Source organism: Canis lupus, chromosome 20, assembly GCF_048164855.1.
Source record: "Canis lupus baileyi chromosome 20, mCanLup2.hap1, whole genome shotgun sequence".
In the NCBI taxonomy this organism is placed as follows: Eukaryota; Metazoa; Chordata; class Mammalia; order Carnivora; family Canidae; genus Canis; species Canis lupus.
The window spans coordinates 5,296,847-5,310,070 of NC_132857.1; the positions used below are offsets into that span (position 1 = coordinate 5,296,847).

Genomic DNA, 13,224 nt, shown 5'->3' on the forward strand with positions numbered 1-13,224 from the left:
TGACTTTGTATTCTTCCAGTGAGAGTATGTCAGAGTACCCAGCGTTGGGTGCAGAAGTAGAACCTCTAAGGAGTGTTTATTCACACAGCAAAATGTGCAAATGTGCCTGTAACATGCCAAGAGAACTTGACACTAGAAGAACTATGATCACGTCTTTTATTTTTTAATTCATGGTCATCAGCTCCTGGACATTCCTTCCTACCACCAAGCCATTTGCTAAAGGCGAGAATGTTGAAATGAGAATTAAAAGAGATAATAAAGGTGCAAGTGCTTTATAAACTATCAAGTTCCAAACACACAGGAGGGATTATTATAGGAGGAAACATGCCTTCCAAAAATGAATCATTTAGAAATACTGTAAGGGGCAGCCCTGGTGACTCAGCGGTTTAGTGCGGCCTTCAGCCCAGGTTGTGATCCTGGGGTCCCGGGATTGAGTCCGACGTCCTGCTCCCTGCATGGAGCCTGCTTCTCCCTCTGCCTGAGTCTCTGCCTCTCTCTCTCTCTCTCTATGTCTCTCATGATTAAATAAATAAAGTCTTTAAAAAAAAAATACCATAAGCATCAATTATTGGTTTCCATGCTCGAATCATGACAAATTCTTGTAGCCACAACGAAGCAATAAATTGAAATCTGAGGTTAGAAACTAGTAATTCAGCATTTTTTGTCCTTGTGGAGATCCTAAATTTCACAACCGGTGGAGGTATCTACAGCATTTTAGAAGTTTATAGTTAAAAGTCTTCGTAACGGTGAATTGCCTAGAGATCCAAGTATTCCTGGGGCTTTGAATACTCCGAAACTTCCCGCTACCCTTTCCACCTCTAGGAAGGCTAAGGGCTGGGTAACTTAATGGGTTCAGGAGGTGGCTCAGTGGTTGAGCGTCTGCCTCCGGCTCAGGTCGTGACCCCGGGGTCCCGGCCGGGATCGAGTCCCCGCGGGGACTCTGCGTCTCCCTCTGCCTGGGCCTCTGCCTCTCTGTGTCTCAGGCATAAATAAATAAAATCTTAAAAAAAAAAAAACAAAACCTCTCTCTCTAGGTCTATCATAAATAAATAAATATTTAAAAAATATAATAAAAAAACCCCAAACAAACAAAAAACGGGGTCAGGATTTCACCCGGCTGGTAAACCGCGTCTATGTCACGCGAATCGCGGAGCACTTCCAGCGGGCCGCCCCGCCCCCGCCCCCGCCCCCGCCCCCGCCCCCGGGCCGCGCGGGGCTGGGCCGCGGCGGGCGCTCCTCCCCGGGGCGGGGCTCCCCGGCTCCCGGCTCCCGGCTCCCCGCTCCCCGCTCCCCGGGCGCAGCCGCACGCGGCCCCGAGTGTGCGGCGCGGCGGGCGCGGGGCGCGATGTACCTCCGCAGGGCGGTCTCCCGGACGCTGGCGCTGCCCCTCAGGGCGCCCCCCGGGCCCGCGCCGCTGCGCAAGGACGGTGAGTGTCGCGCGGGCCTGGGACCTGCCGAGCGCGGCCGGGGCTGCGGAAGGGGGCACCGAGCCCCCGGGGTGGGGGTGGGGGGACGGAGGGAGGCGAGTCCGGGGGCGACGCCCCGAAGGTCGGGAAGACCTCGGAAGTAGGGAGCCTTTCCCGCGCCCTTCGGAATCCCGGCCGGGCTTCCCGGGTCCGAATCCTGACCTGGGGCAAGTGAGTTAACCTCAGTTTCCTCATCTCTGAGATGGGGACAGCAGTGGGGTGAGTCGGAAGGAGTCACTATGCGGTTAAAGCGCTTAGAAGGGCGCCTGGCTGACGGCTGCGTAGCTGAGCACCTCTATGAGGTTAGGGACCAGGGCGCTGCAGCTGCCCGAGGGCGGAGCGCGGAGGGCGGCGGGGGCCACGCATCGCGGCCAGGAGGGCGAGGGGCCCCGCGGGCCGCACAGACGTTAGGGACCAGGGCGCTGCAGCTGCCCGAGGGCGGCGGGGGACGCGCATGGCGGCCAGGAGGGCGAGGGGCCCCGCGGCCCCGCAGACGTCGGGTAAATGCCCCCGAGCGAGTACAGCCGAGGCTCGCCCAGGGCTCGGGCAGCCGGGACTCCACGGGCCTTCGAAGCCCCTTCCCTGGGGCTGCCCGGGAACCGGGAGCGGTCCCCCGTTCCAGCGGCTGGGCCCCGCCGTCCCCGGACCTGCCACCCCTCCATCTGGGGCTGCCAGGGAAGACGGGGTGCGCAGAGGTGTCCTAAAGGGGCGGCCGCGGGGCGAGCTGAGGCTTCCTAACTGAACCTCGAGGAGCAGGGCGGCGCCGGCTCTAGCGCCTGGAGCGCGGTGCGGCCCGCGGGGTGCGAGCGCGCGTGTCCCCCCCCGCCCCCCCCCGCCCGCGGCTCTAGCCTGGAGCCCCGCGGCCTCCGCCCCGCACCCCCGGACGCCTCCTGGGAAGGGCGCGCTCCCAGAGCGTGCATCCGAGCCGAGAGAGACAGAGACAGAGACAGAGAGAGAGAAAGAGAGAGACAGAGAGACAGGGACAGAGAGAGAGACAGAGACAGATAGAGACAGAGACAGATAGAGACAGAGAGAGAAACAGAGACAGAGAGACAGAGACAGAGAGAGAAACACTCCTGAAGAAATATGTATGGACCCTTTTTTTTAGAGAGAGAGAGAGAGAACACTCCTGCAGGAAATTCTGTGGACCTTTTTTCCCCTTTTCTTTTCACATTCATTAGGCCTGTGGCGGTGATGCTGGTGGTGGGACGGAAGGAAGGTCTGTCCCGCTAGCTTTATTTTTCTCTTAAAACACCGGGAATAAGTTGCCTGGCAGGTAACAGAAGAAGGCATCTTCGTTTCCTCTGATCTTTGCGCGCAGAGACAGAGGCAGTTTTTTCGCAGACGAAACAGGGAGAAGCGGTTGGTGCCGGACCGAGGCAGGTGACGGTGGTGACTGGGGGGGTGGGGTGCGGAGAGAGGAGCGCCCGCCCCGACCGCCTGCACCGCCCCCCGACCTGGGGACCGGCCTGCACCCCCCCACCTGACCCGACCGCGGCCTGGGGACCCGCCTGCACCCCCTGCCCCGTCCCCGCCCCGACCGCGGCCTGGGGACCCGCCTGCACCCCCTGCCCCGTCCCCGCCCCGACCGAGGCCTGGGGACCCGCCTGCACCTCCCCCCCCCCCGACCTGGGGACCGGCCTGCACCCCCCCACCTGACCCGACCGCGGCCTGGGGACCCGCCTGCACCTCCCCGCCCCCCCCCGACCTGGGGACCGGCCTGCACCCCCCCACCTGACCCGACCGCGGCCTGGGGACCCGCCTGCACTCCCACACCCACCCTCGTCCGGCGCAAACACACACACACACCCCTTTTGTAACGACGGTTTCAGAGGATTTCTTTCCCAACTTGGGATAAGGGGAAAGTAGGTTAAAAGTCCTAAATCGGAGGGTAGCAATTCGGGCTGTGGCAGCACTGATCTGTCCCTAATTCTCGTCTGATTGTTTTTTCCTCGTAGCCCTGATTTATGTAAGTAGTTTAAGAACCATTATTTACTGCAAACCCGACTTCAGTCAGGAACGTTCATTGACCATTTTCCTGGTACTTTCTCTGTTGATGAGAAATAAAACTTTCAGTTTTATCGAAGAGCAAGATGTTAGCTGTGCCTGGTCAAATTGTGTTTTCTGTGTTTTGCTTTTAAAAATATGACTTTTTAATGAGTAAAGAATTTGGGTTTGTAATCGATCATTTGGAAGGGATGCAAAAAGGCAAAATAGAAGTCACCTGTAATCCTAAGTGAAAACCACCATCTACGTTCTAGTGTATATAATGCTCCAGACCTTTTTTCCTCTTGCATTTTATTCTTATGCACTTGGCTTCCACAAAGTGAGATAGCCCTGTATAGATTATTCTGCTATAGCTTTGCATTTAATATATTGTAAATATTTTCTCATGTAAGTAAATATTCTTCTGCAAAATTTCAAATATCTAGTTCACATTGTATGGATATGCTCAAATTAAACTAATTAATCTTTATTTTTCATTTCATTGCTCTTTTAAATAACAGACATAAGTGTATTTGTGTTTGTCTTTACCTAAATCTCTAATGAGTTATTTATTGCTTCCTACTTAAAATAATCTTTTTGGTATCTATGGCTGGTTGACAAGTATGGAAGCTACATATTCCCTATTTAATAACAAATGTATTTTTAAACGAACAAAAGCCCCCCCACACACACACACACACAAGTCAAAGCCATTACCTCTTATGCTGTCTTCTTTGGGTACATTTGTGGGGGAAAATATTTTTTTGCAAGAGACGGTCATTTGTATCCAAACTAAAAACACAAGAAATCTCTCTAGTATTGCTACTATAAAGGTTTGTGATCAGTGCAAATGTCTTAATATTTGCCGTGTGCAAATCACAACTTCTTACTAATCCTCACACCCATACTCTGTGTCAGGCCACGTCCGATTTCTTTGCACTTTCCCAGTCACAGCTCTCCTACTCTTGCATATACTGTGCCTTCTGCCTCCAGTGCAATTTCTCTTGCCTTATTTATCTGACAATCTCCTCTACTGTTCCTTCAAAACCCAGGTCACGTCTCTTCAATTGTGACAGGTACCTTGAGCCAACTAGCTGAGATTTTTCACTGAATTTCCATGCTGTTGTTGCAACTTCTACTTACTTCTGTTCCTGCATTCGTCCTACTGCATTGCAGTTATTTGTCTACAATTATTTGTCTGTAGCCTACTTGAGGCTAGGGACCTAGTATGTCTTGTTCACAGTTATATCCTTAATGATTCTAACCATGCCAAACACACAGGAGGTGCTCGGCTGTATTTAATGAATGAACAAATATATAAATGCCTCTACTTTTTAATCTTTAAAATAAAGAATTTGAGCTGTATGAACTTTCAGTTATTTCTAGCTCTGAGTTTATCATAAAAATTTCACTTCCAGGGCATATGGTATAGGTAAGGTTTATATATTTAAACATAATAATATAGCACTCTTATCTATTTCTATTGTACAGGATTGTACTTCTATTTCAAACATGACCTTGTAACATTTGTCTTAAGCTTATATCTACCTGTCTTTAGAGGCTTTTGTTAGAAAAAATAAGATTTCTGCCTATTTGTATGTACATTTATATATGATGAATTTGTATTATAGATTTATAGAAATGTGTTGGATTTCAACATGTTTTATTTAACATGTAAGTTTTAAGTACAAATATATTTAATTCACTTTTTGGAAAAATAATCGTTTCCATTGAATCCTGTGGTGGAGTACATACAGCAAGTGGATTTCTTTTGCATCTTGTTTGACTATTAAAATTGTTCAGTGCTTTTGTCATTTCTCCTTACCTACGCCTGCACTCCTTCCAAGAAAAGCATGATGCTAAGCATGAAGGTGACAGGTTTCATGACCACTTGTCAAATTAGATTGGGAAAATGTCAAATGGAATTATTACCCTACCTTGTAATACTGTATTCCCTTAAGCCAAAAGCACTTGATGTTAATAGATTCTAGGTTCACTGATGGGGAAAAGTTTTTTAAGATATAATTATTTTAAATAGTTTTGCTTAAGTGGTGGAGCTAACTGCGTTTCAACTTGTTTTCCTAGCATCTCTTCGCTGGATGACGTCTAACAAATTGCCTGGACCATCTGGATCAAATATGATCTATTATCTCGTTGTAGGTGTCACAGTCAGTGCTGGTGGATATTATGTAAGTGTTTAAATAACCATAATGTTCAGGAATTCATATATTTTACAACCTATGGTAAAACTCAAAGCATTGCTAAAGTCAGGACATGGGATTAATTAAATATATGAGATTATGGAGATTTTTTTAAAGTATAAATCAACATTTCTTATGCATCATACACTGCCAAGTATGGGTGACTTTCAGTAAAAATGGTGTTATTATAGGGATGCCCAGGTGGCTCAGTGGCTGAGCGTCTGCCTTTGGCTCAGGGTGTGATCTTGGAGTCCTGGGATCGAGTCCTGCACGGGGCTTTCTGCATGGAGCCTGCTTCTCCCTCTGCCTGTGTCTCTGCCTCTCTTTCTCTGTGTCTCTCATGAATAAATAAATACAATCTTTAAAAAAAAAAGATGTTATTCTAAATACTAATAACACTAGTTGACGTTTGAGTATCCATCTATCAAATGACAGACTTATGGCTCATTTAATAATTACACCAATTTTATTAGGTAGATACTATTATTAACATTTAACAAGAACTATTTGGAAAGATTAACTTAAATTAATAGACTACTTTTTTCTAGAGCATTTTACGTTTGCAGAAAAATGAGCAGAAAGTACAGAGTTTTCATACCTCCTCTCAGCACTCCCTCCATTAACAATCTTGTATCAGTGTGGTACATTTGTTACAACTGATGAATCGATATTTATACATTATTATTAACTAAAGTCTATAGTGTACATTAGTCTTGGTATTGTACATTCTATGGGTCTGGACAAATGTATAATGATATATCCATTATAGTATTATACAGAATAGTTTCACTGCCCTAAAAATTCTGTGTTATATCTATTCATTCTTTCCTCCCTGAATCTTTTTATTGTCTTCATAGTTTTTATTAATTTTACATATCTTTATATACCTTCATTATTTTACAAAGGTAATATTCATACATTTTTTTAAAATTCAAAATAGACATGGAAAATTAAAAGTGTTTTCTTCCCTGGTCCCTTTACCCACTCCTCCCAGGTAATCACTGTAAAACAAAGCTTTTGGGATCCCTGGGTGGCTCAGTGTTTTAGCGCCTGCCTTCAGGCCAGGGCGTGATCCTGGGGTCCCGGGATCGAATCCTATATCGGGCTCCCTGCATGGAGCCTGCTTCTCCCTCTGCCTGTGTCTCTACCTCTCTCTCTATGTCTCTCATGAATAGATAAATAAAATCTTAAAAAAAAAGCTTTTGATGACATAATTTTGAACTTAAAATGATGGAATATTTGCGCACTAAATAAGATGAGTCTATTGAATCATTCATCATTTTGTCATAAACTTTTTTTTTTTAAGATTTTTTAAATTTATTCATGAGAGCCACAAAGAGAGAGGCAGAGATGCAAGCAGAGGGAGAGGCAGGCTCCCCACAGGTACCCTGATGCGGGACTCGATCCCAGGACACTGGGGTCATACCCTGAGCCGAAGGCAGGCATTCAACCACTGAGCCACCCAGTGGCCCCTCATCTATCAGCTTTCACTCATACCTAGATTTGTTTCTTCTACCATCTTTCAACGGCTTAATGTTGAATTCACTGCCCAGGGCTACTATTGTTGGATGTAGGCCATTGAAGAAACAGAGTGGACTAGGCCTTGTGATTATATGGGAAGCTGGAAGATGGAATTTCATCTGGAACTAACTGTACCCATAATTATGTTTATTAGTGCCAGACATGAACGGCTCCAGTCCATGAATTCTTTCTTTCTCCATCGTAAACTGGAAGGTTGTAAACTGACTGAGCTTTTGAGTCCTTTCTAGCCTTGTTCTCTCACAGTGGAAGTGGAGGTTGGACAAGGTGATAGTCTCCAAGTCCCTTTCCACTTCTAGGAATATGTAGGTTTACTCTTGAATGGTGGAAGCTTTAATTCCTAAGAATCTTAGGCTTTTGTCAGCAGGAAATACAGAATACGAGGCACTTGAAAACCTGTATTCGAGTCCCCTTCCTTGTCCTATACTAAAATAAGTGCTGTCCTAGATTTATCTGAATTGAATCCACAGATGCTCACTAGCCAGTTTTTCATTTCCAAGTAAAATCTTTTACTATGAGGACATCCTAGAATCTGGGAGAGGCACAGGTCGTGTCAATTTTTGAGGGTCTGAGCTATTTGTGGGATATTTTAAATACTAACGTTTCATAAATAATATAATAAAATAATATCATTATCATTATATTATATATTATATATTATTATTATTATATTATAATAAAATAATATAATATAAATAATATCATTTGGAAATAAATTTCAGAGTCTAGATTGGAGGCCGTCCAAAGGCCTCTTCCGGCAGGCCTTCTTTCCACCCTGCGTTTGACCATGTTAGATTTGGAAAAGGTAGGTTCTCTTGGCCACGGGGGTATGAATCAGTCTAATACCATCATCTCTTTGATTCTGTCTAAACTAGTCTTTCTTCTCACCTTGTGTTTTAGCCCCTTGAACAACAACAAAAAGGTAACATTCCTTGGGATGTCATTCATTGTTGGGCTGGCGATTTCAGGACTGTGAACCCCTACACAGGCTCAGCTCTGTGTACTGAGGATGGAGGGTGCTAAGTCAGCAGAGTGGCTTTATAAGCTACGAGGAGCTCCCACCCGACTAGAAGAGTAGTCCCTGCTCTTACTCAGAAACCATGACCATCACTCCTGCTGATCCTGTTTGCTCTGCCTGTTTCAAACCCCAATGGTTCACATCAGAATTCACCAAACCCTGTGGGATTTGATAGGGCCACTTCCATTTCACTTCCACCCTTGAGGTTATAGATTTTCCATTTCCACAGTCTAATTTTAACATGCTATCAAATGGTTTGTGATTTGCAAAGCACAATTTTTATTTATTTTTATTTTTTAAAAGATTTTATTTATTTATTTATTTATTTATTTATTTATTTATTTATTCATTCATTTATTATTTATGAGAGACACAGAGAGAGAGAGAGGCAGAGACACAGGCAGAGGGAGAAGCAGGCTCCATGCAGGGAGCCCGATGTGGGACTCGATCCTGGGTCTCCAGGATCACGCCCTGGGCTGAAGGCGGCGCTAAACCTCTGAGCCACCCGGACTGCCCACAAAGCATAATTTTTAATAGATGCTTGGTCTTTCATTATGAGAAATTTTGAGAATACTATATACAAATATACAGATTCTGAAAATCTGTCATCCTACTACCGAGTGATAAATCACTACCATCCTTTCTTTAAAGCTGAGATAATACAAACAATATTATCTGACTAGTGGGATTTTCATTTTTGAAATATCATTGGCTAATATGAGTACAGGCCAGAGACGACTACTTGAATATGAAATGAAAGGAAGCCTGCACGTTGGATCTATGCTTCAGATGGTGTTATTCCCAGTTCTGTTTCTGAAAATAACCATGGTCAGGTCATAGTGCTGCTTTTAAGGAATAACACTAGCTTACATAAGGAGTCTTCATGAGGGTCTACAAATAAGCTATTTTGGAAGATTTTTTTCATACTTTTTATTGTGGGATGATCGAGTTTCACATGCAGTGATAAGAGCTCATACCAAGAGGATCTCATATCATCTTTGCCTCATTTCCCCCGGTGATTAACGTTCCTGAAAGCTCCAATACAATATCACACCAGGAAATGGACGTGGATAAAAATCCATTGTCCTTATTCAGATTTTACCACTTTTACATGCACATTGTGTGTATATGTGTGTGTATTTAGTTCTGGGCAAGTCTGTCACATGGAGATTCGTGTATTCACCACCACTGTGAAGATACAGGCTCCCTCATTTAGCCCTTTATAATTGCCCTCAGTCTCTTTTTGCCCCTCCCCTCCCTTCTTCCTGGCCCTCACCACTAATCCGTTCTCTAGTTCTATCACTTTCCACTGCAAGAATGCTACATAAATGGAATCATAAAGTACATAACCTTTTGAGACTGGCTTTTTCCCCTCAGCATACTTCCTTGGAGACTCATCCAAATTGTTATACCTGTATTGACAGCTCATTGCTTTCTAATCCTGAATACTGTTCCATGTTATGCGTGTACCAGTTTATTTAACCATTCACCTGCTGTTGGACACCCAGACAGATTCCTGCTTTTGGCTATTACAAATAAACAATCATGAACACTTGTATATGGGTTTTTGTGTGCACATCAGGCCCCATTTCTTGGGGATAAATGCCAAAATGTCTCTGCTCTCTCTCTCTCTCTCTCTCTCTGTCTCTTATGAATAAGTAAATAAAGTCTTAAAAAAAATAAAAATAAAGTGTTCTGCTTCATAGTGAACGTTTCCAAAGGGGAAGCAGAAGAGTAGAGAGTGCGCATTGGTTTCTCTTCTTTGAATCGTAGATACCTTTGAATTTGGCCTGATGAATCCTTGAACTCCAGAAATAACCTTAAACACACATTTGTTTTCAGACTTATAAGATGGTCACATCAGAGCACGCCAAACCCACGGAACATATAACAAATTTGAAAGAAAAAAACAAAGCAGAGTTACATCCACCGCAAGGTAAAGTGAATTTATTATTTTTTTCCCTTGAGGCACTGACTTCCATCACCCTAGCCTAGCAATGGAATACTATTGGTTTTTGGCTTCTTTACCAACTTAATAGAATGGCTCTGGGCGGGAGTTCATTGAGAAAGGGAAAGCCCGACCAAAACCTAAAGAATATTGTTATGTTTTGGATGAGTGCATCAGATAAATGAGACGTTTTACTTTTGTACTGCTGACCAGTGACTTTGAATTCTTTGTGTGGTAATGTTCCTTTTCCCCTACTCAGACTTCCATTCATGCAGGCATAATTTTAGTATCTGTCTCTCTCAGCAGCTTCACCTTTCATTTCCCTCATTTTTTTTTTTTTTGAATCACAAAACTAATTTTCGTTTCAGTTTTGGGTGCCTACCCAAAGTACACTTGACATTAGGACAGTCAATCATGTCTTTTAAGTCCCTCAGGTGATCTGATTGATAAAATAGCAACTACTGGAACAGAAACTTTATATTTTCACTCTAATGTGTATTTTTTGCCTTAAACTGCTGCTTTAAATACTTTTTCTTCCAGGCAGCCCGGGTGGCTCAGCAGTTTAGCGCTGCCTTGGGTCCAGGACATGATCCTGGAGTCCCGGGATTGAGTCTCACATCGGGCTCCCTGCGTGGAGCCTGCTTCTCCCTCTGCCTGTGTCTCTGCCTCTCTCTCTCTCTGTCTGTGTCTCTCATAAATAAATAAATAAAACTTTTATAAATAAATACTTTTTTCCATCTCAATTATAATACCATTATTATTAATGAGTATGATCACTCTTTAGGGACAGATAATAGCTACTTATGAGAGGCGCCTGGATGGCTCAGCAGTTGAGCATCTGCCTTTGGCTCAGGTTGTGACCCTGGGGTCCTGGGATCGAGTCCCACATAGGGCTCCCCACAGGGAGCCTGCTTCTCCCTCTGCCTGTGTCTCTGCCTCTCTCTGTGTGTCTCTCTTTTTTTTCCTCTGTGTGTCTCTCATGAATAAATAAAATCCTTTAAAGAAAAGCTACTTATGAGCCAGTTTTAGCCTTTTAGTCATGACAACAGTAAGAAATGGAATATCATCAATAAACACCACTGAAGGGGCAGCCCCGGTGGCGCAGCGGTTTGGCGCCGCCTGCAGCCTGGGGTGTGATCCTGGAGACCTGGGATCAAGTCCCACATCGGGCTCCCGGCATGGAGCCTGCTTCTCCCTCTCCCTCTGCCTGTGTCTCTGCCTCTCTCTGTGTGTCTATGAATAAATGAATAAAATCTTAAAAAAAATTGATTTACTAAAAAAAAAAAACCCACCACTGAATACAATTATGAGAAGGCTGATTGTAATGATAATGAAATAACAGCATTTCCATAGCACTTCTTTGTTACTGGGGTGGGGAGGAACAGAAGGGAGAAAGAATCCCAAGCAGACTCCCTGCTGAGAGCGAAACCCCACAGGGGCTGGATCTCCAGATCCTGAAATCATGACCTGAGTCAAACTCAAGAGTCGGGTGTTTAACCTACTAAGTGACCCAGGCGCCCTGCACTTTTGGTTTTAAACCAAAATGATAAAAAATGTATGATAAATCGTACACATTATTTTAATCAACCCTCACAGTAGCTCTGTGAGGTAGATATTATCAATATCCTCATTTTACAGATGATAAAACTGAGGTTGAGACAGGATTGTCTTCACATTCCTTATATTAAAATAAATAATATTTATTAAAAAAATTTTTTAAGGTTTATCAGGTTCAAAGTGTTTATGAAAAAGCAGGTCCCCATTTTCCCTCCCAGAGGCAGGCAATAATACCAGCTTCTCCGTAGCCTCCTGGAGAGAGTCTTTGCAAATAAAAACCACCTGGGTGGGGATCCCTGGGTGGCTCAGTGGTTTGGCACCTGCCTTTGGCCCAGGGCGCGGTCCTGGAGTCCCGGGATCGAGTCCCGTGTCGGGCTCCCAGCATGGAGCCTGCTTCTCCCTCCTCCTGTGTCTCTGCCTCTCTCTCTCTCTCTCTCTCTCTCTCTATGGCTATCATGAATAAATAAATAGATAAATCTTAAAAAAAAAAAACCATCTGGGTATATCTTCCCTCCTTTTGCCCTAGCACATATGGTGCCGTACAATACACATTGCTCCTTTTTTCACATAAGAGGCCACCTTGAAGACCATGTCCTATCAGTACATATAGATTTGTCTCATTTTTAACACTGACTGTGCAGAGTTCCCCCGTATTCCCGTGCTGTTTAACACTTTGTTTAATGGACTAAATCTTAAAGGTGAAAAAGAGAACGTTTTGGGAGCTGAGAAAGCAGGTTCTGAAGTCCATGCAGTATCGTTAGTGGAAGTTCCGGAGGTGGACGCAGAAGACAGTCCGGATGCTGCAGGTGCAGCCCCAGAGGCCTCGGCCTGTGCAGGTGACACGGAGGCCACTGCGCTTGGGGCCGAGGGTACAAAGGCAGCGCTGGGCCCCGGCCCTGAAATGCCCCCTGAGGGTCACAGTGCAGCTTCGGATGAAGCTGTTGCCAGAAGTCACGATAAAGGGACAGCAGAGGGGGAAAGCTTTGGTGGAAATGCTGAACTAGAAGAAGAGAATCCTCCGGTTGAATCAGAAGCCTGTGCAGGGGATGATTTACAGGAGGAAGCCCGCGGTGGTGCTGACGCGGCCCCGGCCCAAGGCTGATCCCAGGCTGATTGACACCTCAGCAGAAAAATGCCAGAGAGGGTCTGATGGGTGCTTTTGTAGTTTCAGTAACCGTAGCTTCAAAACAGGCTGCTTTTCTAGAACGCTTTAATGTGCCTTGAAGATTTTTGGTGTCTACTGACAGATTTCAGGATTGAGAGACTTGAGATTTTGCACATCTGAATAGTTTCCTACTGAGATCATATTCGGAGATCAGAATATGCCGTTGGGGTAAAGAGCTTAAGGAATTCCATCTTTGCATTTGAGTTTTATGTTACAGGAATCGAGCTATCCATATAATCTGCATTCACTTTAATTTTGCTATTCCTGTACCTTACTTCAATGTATGTTAACTAGATTCTCGAGTTTTGATTTGAACTCATTTAAATAAAATTGGAAAATCTTTA

At 44.9% G+C, this 13,224-nt stretch overlaps 1 protein-coding gene across 2 annotated transcripts; it reads left to right on the top strand.

The window, feature by feature from the left end:
• Nucleotides 1–1,268: 1,268 nt before the first annotated feature.
• On the top strand, nucleotides 1,269–13,224 carry MGARP (mitochondria localized glutamic acid rich protein). Of its 2 annotated transcripts, none has more exons than XM_072788331.1 (4): nucleotides 1,269–1,427; nucleotides 5,538–5,641; nucleotides 10,053–10,146; nucleotides 12,414–13,224. In XM_072788331.1, exons 1-4 carry the CDS (start codon nucleotides 1,346–1,348, stop codon nucleotides 12,815–12,817), a joined length of 684 nt encoding a protein of 227 aa, XP_072644432.1. In that variant the 5' UTR covers nucleotides 1,269–1,345; the 3' UTR covers nucleotides 12,818–13,224. The 2 variants fall into 2 exon arrangements, with proteins under 2 accessions (XP_072644432.1, XP_072644433.1); XM_072788332.1 differs by lacking the exon at nucleotides 1,269–1,427 and adding an exon at nucleotides 1,538–1,637.

Bases quoted from the DNA above. Each gene is read 5' to 3' on its own strand.
- MGARP (XM_072788331.1), top strand. From the start codon at position 1,346: ATGTACCTCCGCAGGGCGGTCTCCCGGACGCTGGCGCTGCCCCTCAGG. The intron at 5,642-10,052 runs GTAAGTGTTTAA...ATTTGTTTTCAG, and splicing joins TCAGTGCTGGTGGATATTAT to ACTTATAAGATGGTCACATC. The intron at 10,147-12,413 runs GTAAAGTGAATT...TAAATCTTAAAG, and splicing joins AGAGTTACATCCACCGCAAG to GTGAAAAAGAGAACGTTTTG.